The sequence below is a fragment of the Aulostomus chinensis genome, chromosome 3 (assembly GCF_037954235.1).
Source record: "Aulostomus chinensis isolate RoL2024-O1b breed Wild chromosome 3, RoL_Achi_v1.0, whole genome shotgun sequence".
In the NCBI taxonomy this organism is placed as follows: Eukaryota; Metazoa; Chordata; class Actinopteri; order Syngnathiformes; family Aulostomidae; genus Aulostomus; species Aulostomus chinensis.
Genome location: NC_141322.1, coordinates 30,114,575 through 30,137,722, shown reverse-complemented (window position 1 = coordinate 30,137,722; position 23,148 = coordinate 30,114,575). Strand labels below are relative to the sequence as shown.

The 23,148-nt window shown below is 46.1% G+C and overlaps 1 protein-coding gene across 4 annotated transcripts in view; it reads right to left on the bottom strand.

The window, feature by feature from the left end:
* The window catches only part of ptprt (protein tyrosine phosphatase receptor type T), a 361,408-nt gene that overhangs the window by 67,532 nt on the left and 270,728 nt on the right, over nucleotides 1–23,148 (bottom strand). For 2 of the 4 annotated variants that reach the window (XM_086200288.1, XM_086200292.1), the window contains 3 exons: nucleotides 18,265–18,291; nucleotides 6,422–6,576; nucleotides 621–701 (listed from right to left, as the gene is read on the bottom strand). In XM_086200288.1, coding sequence (XP_086056414.1) covers nucleotides 621–701; nucleotides 6,422–6,576; nucleotides 18,265–18,291 — 263 coding nt within the window. Of the gene's footprint in view, nucleotides 1–620; nucleotides 702–6,421; nucleotides 6,577–18,264; nucleotides 18,295–23,148 lie in introns of all 4 variants that reach the window. The other 2 variants (XM_086200289.1, XM_086200290.1) reach the window with 2 other exon arrangements.

Here is a 23,148-nt window from a genome sequence, read left to right as displayed (position 1 = left end):
TAACTGCGGCGTGATCTGCATTCCATTATCAGGTGCAGGTGCACAGCGCAGGACAGATGTGCTCCTGCGGCACGCAACTCGTAGACAAGGCGTATGAGACACAAGAACCCCAAAAACTGAAGATCATTTCTATATTTTTGTCTCAGTTCAGTTTAGTCACATGGTGTCCGTGTGACTGCACGTGTATGTGTGTGTGTGTGTGTGTGTGCAGAGGAAGGTGTTCCACCATCCCAGCTGCTCCTCTTTCTCACACACGATGATTCTGTGCTGTTTAATACATCTGGCGTTTCGTTTATTTTAATCATTTTTTTCACTCTTTTTCTCCCCTAACGGTGTGTCCACTGTGTAGTCCTGGTTGTTGCTCCGCCCCCCCGGTGCTACATGCTTCCTCCGTCACATGTGGAGACGTCGGCTGCTGCTTCTCACCTGACGGCGAGGAGCACCGAGCGACTCTCAGCCCTATAACCATCGTGATCACACACGGGAATAAGTACACTCAGGAGGGTGAGGGGTAAATCCCCTGGCCTCAAACCTCTTAAAAGGTTAGTATGCACATCTGTGTGTGTGTGTGTGTGTGTGTGTGTGAGTGTGTGTGTGTGTGTGTGTGTGTGTGTGTGTACCTGAGTAGTAGGAATTCAGCAGGGATTTGCTCTGCAGCGTCTTGCTTCCCTGCACGGAGAAGGAGCAGGACGAGGGGGAAGCTGGGGAGGAGGAGGGAGAAGGTGAATGGAAGGTGGATAAGAAAACAAGGAGACATGAAGAGAAATGGGAACAGGGAGGTGGAGGAGGAAGATATGAGGTGAAAAGGAGTTGAGGGACAACAGGAAGATAAGAGTGGGAGGGAGATGAATGGATAGAGAAAGTGGAATAACAGGAGGGAGATGAAGGATGATAGGAGAGGAAAACAGGAGGAACAGGAAGAGGAGGACAGAGGGATGAAGCAGTTGAAGGACAAATGAGAGAGGGATGAGGACAGAAGAGGACATAGGTCAGTGACCTCATGTAAAAAACAATCAATCACTGGAGGACACAACAATAACAACACTGAGAGGAGGATCGATGCTCCGTATTCAAGCGCCCACACACCAATCCAATAACACTAACAGTGGCGTCAGTCCTGAAACACAAGTGGCTCCATCAGAATGAGCGCGACCTCAGCCTGGACCGCTCGCTCACGCCACCTGTGTTCACCGAGAGGGTCAATAGAGGGTGGAGAGACCTGTCCTACAAGAGGATCTCAGAGACACAGGACGGCAGCGGCGGTGTCTCTACGGGATCACTCTGCCGTGACGCTTTTACTCTAGGCTGCGGATGATCGGCTCTGTGATGGTTTTAGAGGCGATGGGGCAGCCGGTCATCTCCAGGTCTGGTTCAGGATTGTCTTCACACCTTTTCAAGTCCGCATGGCCTTGTGGTGTAAACACAGTGAAGCTGGCGGAGTCTGGGGTGTTCCGACCCTGCTGACCCTCACCCAGCAACACGCAGACACACAGTCAATAAAAATACCGGTTAAGGCGGTGGGGGAGTTGCTTGAATGAACAACAGGAGGGTGAATTTTGGGAGGGAACGTCTCACCGGACACAGAAGCTACGATGATGTCACTGAGCCTTGATTAGAAATGTGACATCACTCCATTACTGCCTGAAAGGAATGTACCACTGCCTCGGTTCATACCACCAATCAGCTGTTACGATCTGGAGCCTGACAATCCCGAGACCCTTAGATACCCTGCCAAAATGGCTATAAAAAACTAGGAACACACATATAAACACACTGAGGGTGACTGTTAGATGCTCAATAATCCACAGATTGATATCACATGCATGACCTGATCGCGCATGCATGCGTGTGTGTGTGTGTGTGTGTGTTTAACCAAATGTAATTATCTATGTGTGCTTTCCACAGCCAATTAGCGCTCCTGCATGTTAGCAAATGCTATCATCTTCTTTGAGTTGGTGGTTTCTGATAGAAGCGGCCATTAGTGAAGCTCTGGAACAGCCCCCCCACACACACACACACTGGCTCAGCTGATAGCATGACATGCCCCCCCCCCTTATCTTTTTATGTCCTCCTCCATTCTTGTCCTCTTCTCTTCCTGCTTTGTCAGCTTAACTTGGAGGCAGCGTGGCTCAGGTACAGCGGACGACTGATAATTGGACGGTTGAGTACTCATCTCCTCCAGAGATCATGTTGAAGTGTCCTTGAGCAAGACACCCTGAGCCTCCGTGGCCTCTAATGAGCAGGAGGAAACCTCGCCTGGCCAACTCTGGGATGAGGTAAACTTCGTGGCCTGCTACGCTACAATGAACTCTATTAGAGAAGGTATAGAAATTAGCCCTAAAACTCATGTATGCCATGTAGCAGAGAGATGTGAGGACATTTGCTATCACGTGTTCACTCGTGTGGACTGGAACCATCGTCTCTGAAGCCCAGGTTTATCACAACTGTCTTCAAACGCCGCATTTTCCCATTGCGAGTCAAAGAAACGTCTGTATTTTTTGCCGGAGGTTGTCACCGCGGGGCTTTGGACATTTGTAGGATTTTGCATGAAACGTGAACAACTTTTCCAAAGACATCAGACGAATGTTTCAGGTGTTCCTGAATTTGCTGAGGCAGCAAAATTATTTGTGTGTCTTTTGTGTTCTAGGAAAAGTAAAACTGACATGAAAGGTCGCCGAGAACAAACGCAGAAGCTCCTGCACCCGAGTTAAACGGATCAAAACTTCAACGACAGCTCTGCACTGTCAACAGTGAGCAGGGCTTTTTTGTCTTCCTGTATTTGTCTGTTGTCCTCAAATAAAAGCGCATCAAGGTTTGCAGGTCCTTTATTCTTTACATCGCTAATTTAGGGACATTAACTTGTGGATTTATTCAACGTCAACAGTTTAACATGTTTGTTTTTTTTAACTCCAAAATACTTTTAATTTAAAAAAAAATATTTGTAATAAAAAAACATGTTTTAATTTGGCTCCACCCCTCGGCGCCATATACGCCATGCCTTCCTGGTGTCATTCAGCTCTGCAGTATCTCGTGTTTGCCTCGCAGCTCAGCCCCAATATTCTCCTCCTTAGTCTCCAAACAGTTGTGCGACCAGCTCAGCTGCCATCTTGCTGCGTTCCTGATGGATAGGGTCACGCGGCGGCTAATCTGCTATGTGTCGTTAAGCACGATGGGAGGTGGATGGAGGGGCATTCCAGCCAGATGTTGACGGGCTGTAAATGTATTTGTCCCTCCCACATATAACGAAGTTGCTCCCGAGTGTAAGCAGCCACTTACGCTGCCATCTCCTTGCGACAGAAGCCATTTTCCTTTATGAAAGCCGTGGAGGGGGGAGAAGCATCAGACGCTGTAATGGATGTGCAGCACACAGCAGGACACATGTTCGCCGAGTCTCTAACTGCTCCTGTGATTGATCCGCGAGCTATCAGGAGAGTTGTTAACATCAGCTGGTTAATCTTCTTCAAACCTCCGGAGCGGCTCCATTAGGATGCGTGATGGAGAAAAATGAGATGCATCCTTGCAAGTAGTTTTTAACCTGATTTGTGTTTTAACGACGATCAGGAAAACTTAAGTGGGGTTTGAGTGGAATGTATCGCTAAGTGATGCATGACTTCACTCCTCCTGTTATCGAACAATAAAAAGGTTTTACCACAGATTGTTCACACGGAACAGATTTCTGAGAGCTTTAACCTTTTGCTGTGGAACACAACAAGAGATTTTCATTTAAATAAATAAAGAAAAGAAATGGCAGCTTGAGGCCATAGTTTACCCTAAAAGTGGTTTTTGCCTTTCAAGCACCCACAAATGAGCTCACAAAGACGTTTCTTTCCCTCCTGCATGGCTTCTTTGCGACTCCAGAACGCAGAAAGAACCAGGCACGTACATTTAGCTGGAAGCTAACGGAGACAATGGGAAGCAATGACAGCAAAACTGTCCCAAAAAATATCAGTTTACCGACTCTAAAGCACATTGTTCTGTTTAATCCAGGCCTTCTTTATGTAGTCTTATGAGCTGAAAACAAAGTGTTTGTGGATTACTGATCACACGGCTGGATTATACCAGACTATAAATTCACAAACAGACATTTTTGGACAGTTTAGCTGTTGTTAGCCATCAGGCTCCATTCGCTTGAAGCTGAATATACGGGGCTGGCTCTTTCTGCATTGTAGGGTCAAGAAGTAATACAAGAGGGAAAACCTTCTTTCATGACCTGTTTGTGAGTACTTGAAAGGTAAAGTACACCTTTAGTGAAGTAGCCATTACCTAATGATTCCAAAATGAATGAGTTCCTCAGTTTTTACTCCTCTTGCTCGGCCGTTTCAGGGTCCAGCGGTCTGATTTCCTGACAGTGGTTAAGATTAGTCTTCTCCTGCTGTTGTCCCCCCCCCCCCACCCCGTGATGCTCTGCTTAAGCCCCCAACACAACGTACTTCTGATAAAATCCCCCTTGTTTCATGAGCACCAGCGCTGTATGCTAATGCGCCGCAAAAAGTGGCTCAACTTTAATACAGCGAGGGGAGCACCTGCATACCAACAGAAAGCCACTGTGACAGCGATGCCCTGGGAAGGCAGCCGGTGACTGGGTGGGAATGCAATAACACAAAAATGTTATTTGCCCTGCGAGGGTCCATCTGCACAAATATTATTGGGTCTCCTACCTTGTGTCAGCATTTTTCTCTTTCTCATTAGGATGGAGCCTGGATCTCTGATGCTGTGTGTGTGTGTGTGTGTGTGTGTGTGTGAGAGAGACAGAGAGCGAGAGAGAGAGAGAGAGAGAGAGAGAGCAGGACAGTAGTGGGAAGATTGAAACCACTTTTGTGGACATGGACCAGTGTAAAGGCCAGTAAATGGAGGACAGCATGTAGGGACAAAAAGCCACGTCCCCCATCGGTGAAAGGCTGATTTAGGGGTCAGTGTTCAGGTTCTGGGTGGGAGTGGTATGACAGCAGCACAGGGAGACCTTTCCCACCAACAGGGAAGAGGATCCCTGCCTGCAGAGCTGATTTTGATCCACTCTGAGCATTGTAAGCTGAACATGCACCAAAATCAAGTTTGAAAACAGCTGCGGCCTTATTGAGGTGACCTTGAGCACAACGTCTGTGGGGCAGGTGCCCTTCACTCAGTCCGGTCAACGTCCAGCGCAAGATGCAAATGCAAACTTGTGTCCAAAGCTGTGTTCTGGCTGTGACAGCCCACGCACTTTAGGAGCCGCGTGCACCTTCACCTCGGTGTTACAACTTAAGCGCCGCATTTACTGCATTTTAACAGCGATTGTTTGCAACTTGTTTCTCGCTGGTCTGCCTGGAAGTCTTTCAGAAGCTCAATGCTGAACTCCTTCAGGTTCAGAAAACACTGAGCAGCGTCACTTCACAAACCCACACTAATCTGAAAAAGCCGACTATGAAAAGGGGAAGTCAAACTCTGCTATGTAAAACACTCACTTGAAGACGCGCCAGAGGCAACAGTGGCCTTCTCTAATGGGGCTCTCAGGTGCAGCGTGACGTGCGCCGCGCTCGCTGCCGGGTCAAACTCTCACCTCCTCCGTCGTGCACGCAGCATTAATCTCTGACCACCGCAAGTGCATAAGCTCACCGTGCCGCACACCGTACGTGCTCAGTGCTTGACAGAGTGACCATCCATCATGACATGACACAAGACCCTGGAAATAATGGGTTTCAACGCACAGTGGTGCTGTGGTCAGTACATGTCTGAGAGCCCCGAGTCTAAAAGTGTTTCCAAGGAAAATGACTACATTTCAGAACTGCAACATGGTCGTTGGAGGAAGAGTGCAGGCAATTATGACCAGCATTAACTTACTCTTAGCAAAGCAACCCTGGCTTCCGATGGCCAAGCACTCCCAAAAGGCCAGCCTGACATTTTCAAGAGAAAAATGCCCTTCTATAAGGCACTGTCTAATTACTTTGGACACACACACACACACAGACACACACACACACACACACACACAGACAGACACACAGTACCCGTGTTGCCACACAAATGCAGGAATTTCAGCTTTCATGACTGCAACTCAAGACATTTGCGCGTGGTTCTTTTTCCTTTTGTACGAGGAGGAAAGTTGGTTGAGGGGGAAAAGAGAGGAAAATAATCATAAAAGCTTGAACTTAGATGGAAACCACTGAAGCAGCACAACAAAGTGCTGATATTTGTGGAAAACGAACATACGGAGTAGCATTTTAAAAAGAGATGACCACAATTTAAATAAATAAATCTGACAAAGATTAATGACACTGAGATATCGTATTTGAGCAGAAACCAGGGCAAAAGAAACGTTGCTGTGGGAAGTAAAAGTGAACCATCATGCATGCAGTCGGTATTCTAAATTATAGACATGCAGGAGAACAGGCTGGCGGGTTACGTGCACTGGTTGGCCTCCATGACTGCAGCCAACGGGACTTACTGAAGCCGTTGAGGTCCTGGTTGGAGGTGGAGAAGGGGTCGTCCTTGTGTAAGGTGCTGACTTTGGTGGTGCTTTTGTCGGCGGTGGTTACCGGACCCATCTCCCTCTGCTGTGTGGAGCTGCTGGCGGTCTCCTTCTGCTTCTTTGCCAGCTTCCTGTTGTGGTGTGACGGCATACACACAGAGGGACATGCGGGCGTAAGCACAGAGACACGGGAGCTGTATTTGCACATACAGCCAGGACTGTAGCCGAGTGAACTCCCATGCAGTGGACACACACAGGCATCAGGAAAAAAAAGCAAGATGGATGAAGATCACATTTTCTGAATGAAGTAACAAAAGATCCCCCCAAATGTGCATTTTGCAGTCACTTATTGTGTTAGAAGCCAAATAGCATCAGTGATTGATGGCGGCCGTTTGTATTTGCAGCGACGCGTTTAGTGCCTTGTTTTTGTTTATTTCACGTGGTTGCAACTATTTTCAAGATATTGGTGTTGGCTGTTTTCCACCTTGGTTTTATTATTGTCAGTCAAGTTGATGTTGTAAGGACAACCAGCACAGTGACTTACAATTTTAATTTAGATTTATTCAAGTTGACTTTGATTTTCTTTTTTATCTTACAGTTAAGCTATGACAGGACATATCTGATGGTGTGTGTGTGTGTGTGTGGGGGGGGGGGGGGGCGTTGTTTCAATCCTGCAGTTACAGAAACTAAACATCTCAACACACACACACACAGCAGCTCGCACGCACACAAACACCTGATGATGATGGCGCCGCACTTAGCGGCCCTCGCGTTTGCTAGCAGGTGTTTTCAGACAGTTTTCCTCTGGTTTCTAGCTGCCAGTAAAGTACGCGGCCGGAGTTTATAAACTGGACTCCAAGGGAGACGTAGCAGTGTAACTAAGATCTGTGGAAAGTACGGCCAGGTTATTTTGATGGCTGCAGCCCCTCACTGGTGACGGAGCACGACAGATCACACATGCCTTCATGCTGAGGTGCGTCACGTTTTGAGTTCGCTCTTGTTCAGATGTTATAAATCTCTCTCTCTCCCTGTGACCTGCTAATGGCTGAGAGTTATAAATTAAGAAGAGAGGCATGTTTTTGTTCTGTACGGCAATTAAAGCAAAGGACAAGGTGATATGATGCAGAGGGGGGGACATTCACTTCTTCAAGAACACATCGATCCTACGGCTCCAATGGTGAATGTAGGTTAATGCGTGTCTGTGCCTTAATGCTTTTCTTTTGTCCTTACATTCACCGCCTGAATGCCACAACTCCCATCTGCTGGTCATTGAGCGCTGGACATTTGGAGCTCCACCTGAACCTTCAGCTTGAGGTCCACTGAGACACCAGATGGCAGAGGTGACAGCCAGACATTATAAAGTGACACCGACCTGCAGATTCACCGGCGCTTGCCAAGTACCACCATAAAACAGATTTTTACTGTTCTGTCCGGCATGTATCTTTTGAAAACTACCTCCACAAGTCAGAGACGATATAAGAAGCCCAACTGCTGCTCTCAGTGGAATCTTACGTCTAATGCTGGAGTGTCAGGTGGAGCGTACCCCCCCCCCCCAACGGGTTATAAATGTTTAAGACGCAGCTAACAATCTCCTTTGCAGCCTTCAGAATCTCATAATTCAGGCAGTGCCCGCCGACACAGTGCAGCATCGGTGCCTGGAGCTGCTGCCCACACACAGTCAGCAGGGAAAAGCCTGCGCCTGTTTGGCTGGGGGGGGGTTGACAATGGCAGAGGTGCTTCCTTTGGCGTGGAAATACCGCTGACTACTTCATTTAAAGTTCATATAATTTCAACTTTGAATCGAAATGTTTTCAGCTGAAGCTCGTCACTGCAGGAGACCAGCTGGAGGTCTGGGTTCCTCACGGGGGGAGCGCGAGATCACGCTGGTTCCTTCAGTCACGTACATCAGCTGGACGTTCTGATGCTGAAATGGCGTTTTGTTCCAGATAGGGAATGTAACTTTGACCTGACCTGTGTCAGACACACGTCCTCACTCTGCTGCCTGATTTATCCTCCTGCATTAAGGAGACGCAGCAGGTTACAACCTCGTGGAGATGCGAGGGCTCTCCTCCGTACGCCACACGTCCTCCTCACTTCCACACTCAGAGCCTTTTTGGGACTGATATCTATTTTGGTAAATGTAACAATTGTTCAACATTTATTAGATCGAGCGCCAAAACGATTTGACATCATGAATGGAAATTGAAAGGCTCTATATTTGAAACCAGGAATTCAAGGTTAAAACTTTCATTCCTCCACACAGACGCTTCTAAACGCCGCAGCAGGATCAACAAATCCTTCTGTTAGCAAAGCTTGCCTTGCGGTACGTGTTGCTGCACAGTGTCTTTGGCACAACCAATCAGCTAACAGCCGTATTAGCCACTTAGCATCCATACAACGTCCAACCTCAGAGTGAACAGATGCACAACATACGAAAGCAGCTGCAGCATCGCTACAAAACATGGCACATCAGAACCACCGCAGGATGTGAAGAGAAGAAGTACCGTTTCCTTTGGCTGGCGACCCAAATGTCATAATTATGCTGATTATCATGTTTCAGGCATAAGAAGGAAACTTTTTAGTCATAAATGTGACAGATATGAAGTTAAGAGTTTAGCACAGAAACATTAAAATTCTAAACTTGAAAAGCTGCACCTGCCCTGCGATGGACTGGCGACCCGTCCAGGGTGAACCCCACCTCTCACCCAATGTCAGCTGGATCGGCTCCACCCCCGGCAACCCTTAACAGATGAGTGCAATAGAAAATGGATGGATGGATGGATGGAAAGCTGCATCTGATAAATAAAATGTAGCTGGAGTATTTTTAATGAGTGCTCCTGACACAAACGCGACAGTTTGAGCACAATCCAAATGTGTTACAAGCCATCGAGGGTTCATTTCCACGATAAGCACTTGGCAACCTGACCGGGAAACTACCAACTCTCCTCAAGAGAGAAGCGTGAAAATGTCAACAGGTAAGTGAGACAAAAACAGTTTCTCTTAAAACCCGACTCACATTTGCGCCCCTTAACTGACGAGCCTTTTTGCTAAAATACAGAGGGAAGAAACCAGGACTTGTTCTTCTCCTTTTTTCCCTTCTTCTTCTGGCAGCTATCAGCCAAGCAAGTGGAGGCAGCAGAGCTTTGTAATGCAAAACTGTGAACCGATACATGTTTTCTTGAATTTCAATCGAGGGTCTCTGACGACTGCGGGTTGCAGTACATCTCAGCTGAAAATATCTGCACAGAAGGTCAGACTTATCATCTCGTGGCTTGTTGTTCCAATTCACTTCTGGACTGTTATCCTCAGCTTCAAGCTGCGGCGTGCATGCAGGCCAAAAGCATCCTGAATAACTTTGAATTTATTCATGTGGAGGGAGATATGGAAAATGTACTGCGTCTGCAATAATGCATTGTTGTCATTCATGTACCACATCTGCCATTATGTACCCAAATACTTGCGTATGTCAGTCCAAGCTCAAGTGCAAGTTTTGCTCATCTAATTACTGCACGCAAACCAAAACGCCCCCTGGGGAACATTAAAGGCCCCTTTAAAAGCTCAATTATTCTGAATAAATACATAAACTAGAGGGGCAATCTGCAAAGTGCACACATCCGCCAAAAGTGGGTTTTTTCTTTCCCCCTGCTACATTAAAGGGATCGGCCCCAAACTTTGATGGGTTCTTCCTCTCCTCAAGTTACTGCGAATATCAGCCAGGTAGTTTTTGTAGAGTCAGGTGGAGTCATGAGTTTGATTCCAAATGTGAAATGATTGAAATGGCTTTTATATTTTGGCAAAATAAAAACTATCAATCTAAAAGCAGGGTTGAAGACCCTTTCACTTTTTCTCCTCGCGTCTCCCAAGGATCGTTTTGTGTTCCTCCGGAAGACAAAGAAAAACCACACAGACGTGCCGGCCCAAGTGTGCTGACATTAGCATGTAGCAGCAGCGGCAAAGCCACCGTGGAGCCCACAGAGTCCTGCCTGCGTCAACGGCTGAGACGGTTCTGGTTTTAAACCGGTTTGCAATCTGTTCACAAAAGCCAGTTGATTTATGTTTCGACAGCTTTAACAGCAAGCTTCAAGCAGCAACTCGTGTATCAGATCATTCACTCTTTCACAAACACTAGAGTGAGAGTGATCCAAGTGGTCAGAGACGTGTTAAACCAGTGACTCCTGATACCATCAGAGCTGTGCTGAACGGACACAATCGCTGCTCGATGTATCAGGAACACGTTCATCTCCAGTTGAGTCATTCAAAAAAAATAAAAAAAAACCCAAAAAACATCTCTGAGATGACGATGAAGTCAACAACTCCTCCGGAATCCACCAACACATTCTGTAACTTGCTGTCTCGGTGTCGTACATGCAGTCACGAGTGTGGGCTGTGCGTGCGAGCAAACACTTGATCTTCTTCAAGGCTACAGAAGTGCTGCCTGTGCTGGACGATCTCTGTTTGCTGTTGGATTTGGCTGCAACACCGGCCAGCAAGTTGGTGTGTTCCTCCGTGACCGATCACGAAGCCGCCTAATACTGTGTCTGAAAAAAGAAAAAAAAAGAAAAAGGCTCCTTCCTGCACAGTCATTATGGAAGCTAAGTGAGTTCAAATATTATTTTCATTTCGAACATTAATCATACCTTCCTCCAATCAAGTTTCTCGGCGTGAGAAGCCTTCATGAACTCCTTATGAGTCAGAGAAAGAAAATGAGTGTGTGTGGCTGGGAGGCTGCAGCAGCACAGAGCCGGAGGGTCGAGTGTGGAGGAGTTCAGGGGAACTATCGGCAGAGATGGAAAGTAATATTCATAACGATGTCTTCATTAGTGTATAATTACAAGAAACCAAGAACACTTGTGTTTCTGTGAGCTAAGAATGAGCCCCTTTTATCTGCACAGAGGTCGGCTGCCATCTTGGATGCATCCTTCTCGTTGCATTCCAGCAGTTTCACTGTTCAAAAGTGGGATAAAGTTCAGTTTTACTCGTGTTTTTGTTACAAAGTGAGACTTCAACCAAAAACAAGGAGTCTCACGTGCAGGTGGCTTCGGGGGCGCGTCCAATCCACTCACACCAGTTCGACCAGTGGATGTCCATGTGCACATTCCAACGTGTGGCATTGACCTCCTGCCTGTCTCGCATTTTCTTTAGCAGAATTTCTGATATTTTGGTCAAAAACTAGACATAAATGCGAGTGGACAGCCAACCGATGGCCGCTGCACGGCACAAAACGGAGCCCTTCGATGAGACTTCTGGCTCGCAGGGGCGCCGACATCAGTGACGACCTTGACCGTTCTGTGTTAAAAGAACCCAAAATCAAGGGTCATAGCAACATCTCCAGGTTGTACAGACGTGATGCGTCTCACACAGCTGGAACGTCCCCGCAATCTCCTGATACCTGCTGCTAGAGAGATTCATCCATGTATTCAGTCAAATATACTGTGTGTGTGTGTGTGTGTGTGTGTGTGTGTGTGTGTGTGTGTGTGTGTGTTTGCGGGTGAGAGACTGGGAGGAACATACAGAGAAATATGAAATTAAAGCTGTATTGCTGTAAATTACAGTGTGTCTGGGATCGGAGGGAGACGAGACCTTGAGTACTCACTTAGCTGTTCACGATAAAGCCAGAGATGGAGGAGATGGAGAGAATTCATAGCAAGAAAGTGGGAAAACAAACGCTAGAGTGCAGGAATAAACAAAGTGAAGGAGAGCAAGTGATTAACAGAAAGATGTTGTTGCAAGGCAGGGAAAAGCGGAGTGGCCTGAGCCGAGTTTTGCTATAATCATTTCCTTCCATAAACCTCAACTCAACCTTTCGCTTCTCCACTCGGGTGAAAGAGCCTGAGAGCTCCTGGTGGTGATTGGAGCCTAGAGTGGCCGGGTCCTGGCTAGCTGACTGCACTTTGACAAAAAGTGGGCAGGAGACGAGGAGGAGGAGGAGGTGGTGAGTAGAAGCCCAAATGGAAAAAATACTGTACAAAGACGGAGGACAGGAAGAGGAGAGAGCGCAGAGGAGATAAAGGTGGAGGAGGAAGAAGGAGGAGGATAAAGGAGAAACAATGCAGAAGAAGTGGGTGGAAAGAGGAAAAAGCATGAGAGAGAAAAGCGGGAGTTAGGAAAGAAGGAGGCTTTTTATTCTCCTCCCTCCTTCTCTGTTCCTCCACCTATCACATTCATCCCCTTAATGGACTCGTTTAAATGACAAATTCCTTGCATATTGTAAGTGGCAATGAGCGCGACATAATCCTTCTTCAATGAATGTCACGGCAGCAGTTCATTAAGCACTAAGGTTACCCCACCGGGTGCCGACCGCAGCCAGACTCATGGACTACTTTGTGCCCCTGGGAGCGTTAATTGCAGACTGTTTGATGTGTCGATAATGAGCGATGCATGCATGCGTTGTTTTTTCAGAGGAGGACGAGCCGAGCGCTCCCCCTGATGGGTCTGAGTGGAGGCGTTATTACTGAGAGACACAAAATGAGATGAAATGAAGTGAGGCGAAGCGCTGGCACTTGGGCTGAACTATTGAGCAAAAACCTGCTTTTTAATTGCTCTTCATTTGATATATTAGGTGTCATGAGCACTTGAAGGGTTCATTTTCCAAATGCTGGGTATCAAGTTAGTTTGAATTCATTAATGAAGTTCATCAAACTGTTTCTGACTGCATGTGTGCGCCTCCAAGTTTCAAGTCCCATCAGCCCGTTGAGAGTTTAGTGGGGTTTTAACGCGGCTGACGTCTAATTGCTTGCACGTGGCCGAGGTGAAAGTTCAGTCAGGAAGCGGGTTCCTCTCTGCTGGGCCTTCCTGCCCGGGGTCGCCTCGGGTGCCTCCTTCAGAAATTGCTCTTGAGCTGTTTTTTTTTCTGTTTATTGCCGCGGTGAAATGAAATATCAACCTTTGCTCAAGAGACATCAAAGAATCGCTGCAGACTCGGCTGTGCTGACTTCAGCAGTCTCTTTTTTTTTGAGGACAGGAAACCTTCATGTCCTGCAAAAAATAATAATAAAAAAAAATTAAAAACGCAATGAGTTTGCCCTCTGATGAAAGAACTACAACAACCAAAAAAAGATAGAACCGTTCTGGCGATTGTCCCTGTAAACCTGTTTGCCAAAGCACGGCTGACTCACAATGTCAGTCTATGACAAGGTGGAACTCGATGATGGCGTTACTCGCTTGGCTTCAAAGTTCCTCTGGTCAGGAATACTGCAGGATGGAAGGCCAAGTAAGCCTGGTCTACTTCTAAACCTGAGAAACCTTCAATACTCAACTGGGTGTGACGGACCTGGCCACCGCCAGCTGCCTTTAAATATCAAAGTTTGACGGCCAATGTTTTGAGGAATGTGTCACATACTTGATGCTACCATTGTGTTGTTGCCATGACTACAGTTGGTCTCACTTATAGAAGTGTTTTCAGTCTCAGCGTGTCTTCCTGCTAAGGTTGGATAGACCTAAATTACAGGGTGTAGGGAGGAGCCGGGCTGTCGTCAGGAAGGAGTGGTGCATGTTTCAGAGCATCGCTGAGGACTTCTCTGATTAAAGCCCTTCGATTAATGGATGCAGCATCACAGCCTGGCTGGTGGAGCTGTGACCGATACCTAACAGTTACCTTCAGGCTCAGGTCACTTTTAGATGGATGCGCTTCAGACTTGGGTCCGTCATTCGACCTGATTTCAAACGTTTCAGCTTGGGTCTTCCTGGGTTGCACATCCTCCCCGTCCCTCTGGATGCTCCGACTTCCTCCCGCAGACCCCAAACACTCCCGTTAGCTTTTTACCGGAGGCTCTAAATTGGCCGTAGGTGTGAATGTGAGAGTGTGAACGGTCATTTGTCTCCAGGTCAGACCTGCGATGGACCGGTCAAAGTGCAGGGCAGCAGTTGAAACGCCACGAGACTCTGTGTTATGAAGCATTTTCAACATTACTGTAATATTCGCTACTCTGAAAAAAGGCAGAAGGCACTCATTCGGTGATTCCAGTATCTACTTACTGTAATTAAAATGATATTATCTACTACTACTACTGTCGATTACTACAAATGTGTCTCACAGCAAACAAAGGAATCAGCTGTTTACAGGTTACCACTGTTGTTATTGTCCTAGGAAGCGATACAGGCCGCAGGAACTGCATTCATTTTAGCAGAACTCTGGAGAAACCTTACAGCATCCAATCAAACAAGGGAAAGGACATTTGTTCCACTTGTCGAGGGATTGACAGAACTCCTGCATTATGGCGAGAATGGCCTCAGCCAGTCATTTGGTAGCTAGATAGCTCAAATATCCTGGAGCCATCCCCAGATGGAGCCGCAGTCAGGCAGGCAATCCCTCACTTCAGGATGACAGCGGTCGCTCCAGAGGAGGCTGCAGGCGAAGCCCAAACAAGCTTTCATCTGCGTATCAGAGGATTTAGAAGCAGACCCAGTGAGGGAGGGAGACGCCGCTGACGGGAGGAATAACGTTGGGAGAGTGAGAGAGGGGGAGAGAGAGAGAGCAGCCACACTGCAGGCGCATGACTTTTAACAACCCCCCCCCCCCCACACACACATCTAATAGTAAACATCCTTGGGCAATAGCTGTAGCCTACACATGCTGTGTGTGTGTGTGTGTGTGTGTGTGTGTGTGTGTGTGTGTGTGTGTGTGTGTGTGTGTGCGTGTGATTTCCTACCAGACAGAACTCACTACAGTTTTGTTTGGCTTGCATTTGAAGACTAAACTGGAGGGTCATTCTCTCAAGTGTAGACCGTGTTGATTGGTTGGGTGCGTCTGGGGCGGGGCAAGAGAGTAAATACAGGGAGGAGGTCCTGTGTTCAACTTCTCCACTGATATCTTTGACTTTTCTGAAAAAAAGCTGCTCGTTTGGAGGCTCTGACATGCCCAAACACACAAAGTGCACCTGCTTACAGGGGCAGTTACACGGACGGTTACACGTTGGAACCGCGGTTCTATGAGGTGTGACGTCTTCCTCAGTGCTGGTATTCTTTCACCAGAGAAACATAACGTACTTCAAAGGTGTTCACTGAACCGAGAGGCTGCCTCGGAAGTACGTTTGGATGCTGGGAAAAATGGGGGAGGGAAACTGATTTGAAAAATAAAACCAATCTTATGATGATGTCTTGGCTTTGGAGAGTTTTGAGTTCTTGGAATCTTCAGTGAAACTGTGGAAATTTCTGCTGTCCAATAATATCAGCCAAAATCAGCCAAGCCAATGTTTTGATCAGGCTCCACCAGACACATTTGTTTGTTCCTAATGAGTGTGTCAGGGTCACTGCTCATGTTTTCACATCTATAGACGGTTTAGTCCCTTAATTCGGTTTTGCTTTCATACATGGAAAGATCCAATCCAGCTGCATCTGAGGGGGGGCCTTCTTTCAGAACAGAGTGACCAGTTTTACCACTCTTTTTATGCTAACTGCCATGGTTCGCATGCTCTGACACATCCAGAACTGCAAAGTAAAGCTGGTTACTGGAGCCATTTAGGCTCTGCATCCCAGTAGTTCCCCAGTACAAATGCTGTGTTCACGCCTGCCCCAACCAGCACAAACAAACTAACCAGTTTGATTCAATCAAACTAAAAACAGGCGGATGTGGAGGCACACAGCCGTGCGCGCGCGTTGTGCCTGGTTACAGCAACTACTTTACTTGAGGTGTGATTGTATTTGTGCTTGTCTCGATGATTCAGACGTCATCTTTTCTTTACCGGTTGGTGTAAATGCCTGGAAAGATTTCTGGGAGAGTCCACACGGCTGTGTTTCTCCTGATGAAAGCAAATGAACAGTGGCAAAAGAGGAGGAAAAAAGCAGCAAATCTACTGTGATTGCTGTGGTAATTGTAGTAGTATTTCCAGTTTGAAGAGGTAATCCCTGGACGGCCCAACAGCCTGCGGGGGCCATGTAAGAGCTGCCCCCCCCCCCCCCCCCCCACACACACACACACACAGACACACACACACACACTCAGAGCGGTCCTGCAGATTGGGAGGAATTTCTCAGAAGCTTTGAAGACAGCTGGAGAAGCAGGGACTTTCACAAGCGAGCAAGGATTTGAAAGTGAGCTGCAGGCAACAGAGTGCCAGTGTTGGCACAGGTACGCGAGTGTGCGTGTGTGTGTGTGTGTGTGTGTGTGTGTGTGTGTGCGCGTGCTTGAGCATGTATGAACAGACAGCTATAATAGCACCTCATTAGAATTGGTTAACAAGCAGGAAATGGCCACTCGGTGGAGAAGATAACGGTGAATTGCATTGACCTTTTACGTTGAGACTCTTTAAGAGGTGGATCGTGAAAACAATGTTGATGGAGTCCGACACAAATTTCCCCTTCAGCGCTTGGCGAAAGCTGGTGATGCATCACATGTCCTAAGGACTCGTTAGAATATGAGCATCGGACTCTCCGTGACCGCTGTGTGCGTGTAGAAGAGCATAGATTCGTGGGATTTAGTTAAAGACTGTAGTTTTGAGGAACCGTTACTTCCACTGGGGTCTGAAATTAACAAATGTCTCATTTTAATATTTGGAGCAGTCTGAAGTTATCACAGCACGAAAAAAAAACAAAACTGCTGCCACTCCAGCTCCATATGCATTTATCGTTTTCATCTGATTACGTTTCATCCCTTAAGCTTTCAAGATCCTTGCTGGTTTCTGTTCATTTACAAAGTCCTGATTGGTAGATTACCATTCTACCATAACGCACTTTTAATCTGAAATACTGGCGCTGACCACACACACACACACACACACACACACACACACACACACACACACACACACACACACACGCACACACACACTCCCAGGACTGTGTCCTGCTTGAGGCCCTGTGCATCTACTTGCTTTTAAGTTTTTCTCTCTGCACACGAGGAATATTTGCCAGGGTTTATTAACATTTAAGTGACTGGTTCCTCTGGAGGATTTTCAATCAAAGATACAAGACTCTGTTGAACTTTAATTGCAACTAATTTACATGATGTACGGGGAGAGAGTGAATCAGTGTGACTCCATTCCAAACTGTTTTGTGTTCATTTAGGTATTTGCTCATTCTGTTTTTTTATGAATCGTCAATTAACAACCGCTCTGCAAAAACAGGGTCTTAATCCTGCGCGTGTCTCGGGTGAAGTCACTGACGTGCGGGTTTGAAGTTAAGTCAGGCAGTGATAGGAGCTGACCTCGGCTCAGCTGTCGAGTTTGTCTTGGATCAGGTAACATAAACATGTTACAATCCAGGAACTTAGTGAAACTAAGCAATTTGGGGTGCAGGGAGGCCCACAGTCTCCCCGTCTGTAAACCCCTGATGGAGATGAAATTGGTTTGGGAAGCGCTGGATTTCTGGCGACTGGATTTGTCTGAATGATGTCCGCGTCAGCCATGTTTCAGCAAATAATAGGTTTCCGCCAGCTGCTGAACAATCGACTGTTATTTCATTTTGCTGGCAAGCTAAGTCTTAATTTGAATTCCTTTAGAGGTATGATTTAGTGCAACCTGCCAAATGGCATATTGTGCCTGCAGATTGTTGTTTGTCTGCTAAGCATCAAGTCAAAGTTTGTCTTTGGCAGGTAATCCTGTATACACGTTATCATGCAGCACAAATAGCAAGTTGGCTGCTAGAACAAGCACACAGCTGAAATGAACTTTCTACAAGGGCCAGACAAAACTTTTTTTCATTTACACACTCAGGATCGGGTATCTTCAGGCTCTTCAGTCATCAGGAATTCAAACAAATCGGCATTCATGGGGTTAAATACGACACAAGTCAAACAGGGTGAGGTAAGAAACAAGACACAACTTGAAGGCGACAGAAAGGTCGTCATAAATGGGAGTTATTCCTGATGTGAAATGTCTACTTACAGGTAATAAGAGTAGGAATAAGCATGTCTTCTGAAGCATGGTGAGGTGAGGCCGATGAAGACAACAGAGCAAAACCCAGAAGAAGGACAAACACATTGGATTAGTTCATGGTGTGAATGAAATCGCTGTTTTGAGACTGTTAGGCTTCCTGCTTTTCTTCTGGTCTTTTTCCCCTCCCTATTTCTTCTTCTTTGTATTGACTTGTTCAACACGTCCCTTTAACTGTGGTGTTTGTTTCTCTCACATATTTTTTGCTCTATCATCCGTCTCTCTGGGTTCGGGTCAGCCTTTCCTGAGCCGCCCGTCTCTCTGATATCTGCTGCATGCGTCCATCTATCTTGAGAGTCCTTCCTTCAGAGGCTTATCAGACCTTCAATAAAACAGTTTACACTTTTCCCTGACAACATTTGGCTAATACACTCCACTGTAAATCAACTCTGGAGTGGTCAGCCTTCAATTAAATGAATTAGAAGTAATAAGGAGCTCTGTGGCTTGTGAAATGATCACTTTACTCACCCAAAGAAATTACACTTTTTCATCGGAGGCTGCCTAGTTCGTTAACTCAGATCAAAACACAGACATTAAGTTCATCCATCATTTGATTCTGGGCTATTGCTCTTGCACACATCATGTTGAGTACTAGCTCGTAACAATTGCATTATTGGCATTATTTCAATCGTCAGTATGGTTTGTATACATTCATCATGAAGCAGCAGAATTAGAAGAAATCAAGTACAGCTGAGGCAGCCAGGTTTACGGCTGACTGGACAGATGATAAATACCTGGTTTCTTGCCTTAAATGGGCCGAGAACGGCCCGTTTGAAATCACGGAACATTTAAAAAGATAATCTTGTTTTCCAAATTTGCTCCAGAGACTGATGGATATTTCACTGCCTGTGGTCTCATCACCGCACAGGCGACCAAGAGGCCAGCCGTCCATATCCTGGTGATATTGTTTAAAGCTGTAGTGCAGCACTTCTAGGTGTCAATCAACGTCCCCCGGCGTGCAGCTGGCAGCGTGCATTTGTTGCACAACTATAAATCAAGTTTTACAGTCAAGCCGTCACCAAACGAGATCATAGGATACTCATTAATTAACAATTAATAGGATGTATACTGAGCATGCTGTAAGCACAGAGACAATTAGCCCCTTGCTAGCGCGAACGTAGATAAACTCGTAAATAAAGTTACAAATAGTTAAACCTTCACGAGAGTCTTCAGACCACATGGATCAAATTCTGATCGTGAAGCGAGTCATCGCCTCAGAGATGAAGCAGTGTAGCCACTGGCTAGGCTACATCAGAACACGCTAATACTGGTTAGCCCTCTGCTAACTTGAAAATGGATAAAAAATGTTATCGCAGGGATTTTCTTGAAGTTCCAAATGTTTTTCAGACCACACGGATCAAATTATGATAGTGTGATGAATCCTTATGTCCGGTTTGAGTGAAGCCAAAACAATTTGTCTCGTTTTATAGCCGGAGCAGTAAAGGCAGGCTAGGCTACGGCAGAGCTAACTAGCTATTCTGTTTATCCTCTTGACTCTTCTGGACTGTTTGAATGTTTTCAGAACACACAGATCGAATTGTGATCGTGTATCGAGTCATTTTGCAAATGTTGCGTGATGCAAAACTTGATTTATCCACCGTTTTAAAGTCCCAACAACAGCGGAGCCTGTCACCTAAGAGCACGTCTGACCATTTTCCAATAACCTTCCAGAAGGTGGAGACAAATGTCTGCACTATAGCTTTAGGCTTTCCAGGTGGTGGGTTACACTGCAATTTTTTTAAATTAAAAAAAAAAAAATCCATAGGTGGACATATAAGTGCACATCTGATGCCTCCATCACCAGCAGGCTGGTCAACTGACAGATATGAAATGAGGGATGATAGAAGAGAGCAGAGGAAGAGGAGATGGAGGAGGAACACATGGAAGCTGGAATGAGTCTTTCATTGGATGACAAGTATAAATACAAAATTATCAAGGCCTGTTTATTTTGTTTTTCCTTCACTTGATAGATTCGCCCCAACTGTGTATTCACAGTTAACTGAGTGTGTGTATCTTTGGATGGATTGTTGGTAACGTTTCCCCTGGTATGCACCCTTCATCTGGTGAGAGACCAGAGATTGGGATCACATAATAGCTGACCACAAGACACACACACACACACACACACACACACACACACACACACTGCAGCGGACTGAGTTTCAGTATGAGAAGAGTCAGGCAGGACTGAGACGGATCAATATTTCCATTCCTATTTACACAAGAGCAGACCTCACACAAACTGCTATTAGGGTGAAGCTGTCTCTCCAGCTGTCTGGAGCAAAAAGAGGCTGAAGCCAAAAGAGAAATACAGAAACGACAAAGGCAGAATAAGGTTGACACTTCCTTAACACACACACACACACACCTACATGTTTAGAGATGGCATATTGTCTCACAATTTATGCATGCACACACACACACACACGATTCATACCCAGCTTTTTAACTACCGACCAACACACATACGACGTCACGCACACTCTGTCATATCCATAACCCTCTTTAAGGGCTCTGCTGACATTGTCCTTATGATATTAATAAAGTGCAGAGCGCCGAGAGCCCGGCTGTAAAAGTCAGAGCCGTTAAAACTGGCCATAAATATTAATACGGCATAGAAAAAACACTTGGCCAGGTTGTGTGTGTGTGTGTGTGTGCGCATGTGTGTCACAGAGCCATAGAGACGGAGGAAAACCAATTGGAGCAAGTAGCTTAACATCTTCACAAGTTCAGCATCAAATAAGGAAAATCCCCCTGTCAAAAACAAACGAGGCTCCGAAATATTGACTCACATCTGGAGTGGCTGATGGACTGAGCTGTTGTCTCATATTGGTTTTCCTATATATGCCAAAATACAATTTCTGGGCCCCCCCATATGGGGGAATGTAGGATGAAACGGGACTCTGGTAAAAAAAAAAAAAGCTTTCGCAACCGGAGCAGATGTCCCATCGCACTTTCATTCTTTGAGATTCTGCGCAGCGTCCCCATGAGCGTTAGCCTCCCTGCTAGCCCGTTCACCCAGCTAGCCACGCTCGTGAGTTTGAGCTCTTTGTGGGATGTTACTTTTTCTGCTTATTGCAGGTGATCCCACCACCTCTGCCTCGTCCCAGAATCCTAACTGTCACAAGCGTCACCGTCATCCATCAGGTCGGCGGGACTTTATAAAGCTGCTGCTCTGGTTGGCTCATGGCGTTTCCATCATTTTACATACGTGGATACTTGCAACCCTAGCATCACCTGGTCGGAGAAATAAAGTTCCGCTACACTTGTCTTGCACTATGAACACAGTCAGTGGAGCAGCTCCAACTGATCAGCAGATATTCTTTGACAGAAACACCGACTCCCCCCTCAACCTCCGCAGCCCTACTGCTAACCCCGACACTCAAGAGAGCCTTCTGCTCTGATAGAGCTCATGAGACCCCACAGGTATAGTAAGCTCCTGGTTGAATCCTGGATGTACCTATACAGCATGCACACACGCACACACACACGCACGCATACACACTCACACACACACACACACACACACACACACACACACACACACTTTCTCATACGGTGGATAGAGCTTATCTTGGCTTTCTGTGAATGGTTTCTCTGGTAAACACAACCAGTTTCACACTGATAGCTTGGCTGTGTCTCCACTGGTTTATGAATGCTATCGGCTGAAAACACACACACACACACACACACACACACACACGCATGCACAAACACACACACACACACACACACACAAAACACTATCGTTTATCATTCCCAGTTATAGACACTCTTTTGTCATGTGTGTCATGTTTGAATACTTTTCCTCCCTTGAAGACTGAGCTGGATGAGACGCATCTCACCTGTTGTATGTCTGAACACACACACACACACACACACACACACACACACACACACACACACACACACACACACACACACACACACACACACATCCGTCATTAACACAGTGAAATACTTTACAGTCACCGGCTGGTGCGCCCGTATGTTCATGTGTGTGTGTACGTGTGAGTGCAGTCATACACAAACACACATGAACATAAGGGCCTTGATGACACAAGCACGCCGTCAGCGCGGTTTATTTACACATTTGATCATCGGCACAAAGGCAGCTATTTAACCACAATGGTCAATGTGCAATGTTGTATTTTTTTTTTAAATTACTAATCTGGCTGTGTGAGTTTAGATCAGGAAGACTGACACGTTTTAATCTCTATTTATAATCTGATCAATTCATGTTTTGTTATCATATTATCTGCATATGGGCTCAACCAAGGGTTTCACCCTGGCGCAGGAAGCCGATTTGTGTATCTGTAACATGTCACAACTCATTAGAGGTCGTGAAATAAAATAAAATAAAATAAAAACTCACCTGTTTTTACCTAACAGGACTTTAGTGACGACCAAGGCTCCACGTTGTACCAATTCTGGTACAACCGGACACTCTACAACTTCTGATTTCCATCAAGGAGGCTAATCAGTCAAAAATCTAATTTAAGATTATAAACTGTTGCAGTTTGATTATTTTGAAAATCATGAGAATGTAAAACAGTCGATTTTGAACAGAGTTTCATGTAAAATGTTGCCGAGGTTCTGTGACTTCAACGAGTACCTGGATTCAGAGACATCAGGGGAGATTTTTCACCACAACCACACAAGGCGCATCCCTCTGTTGAAGTATCCAAGTACCTCCACTGCAGCTTTAAAATGCACGCGCTCAGTTTGTCTTGAATTCACGCCGGAGCGCTCGGTTCATTGGAACCTCAACACACATTTCAGCAGGAGGAGCAAAAGCAAACTTTACAAAGCTTTTAAAGGTTACTTAAGGTCATG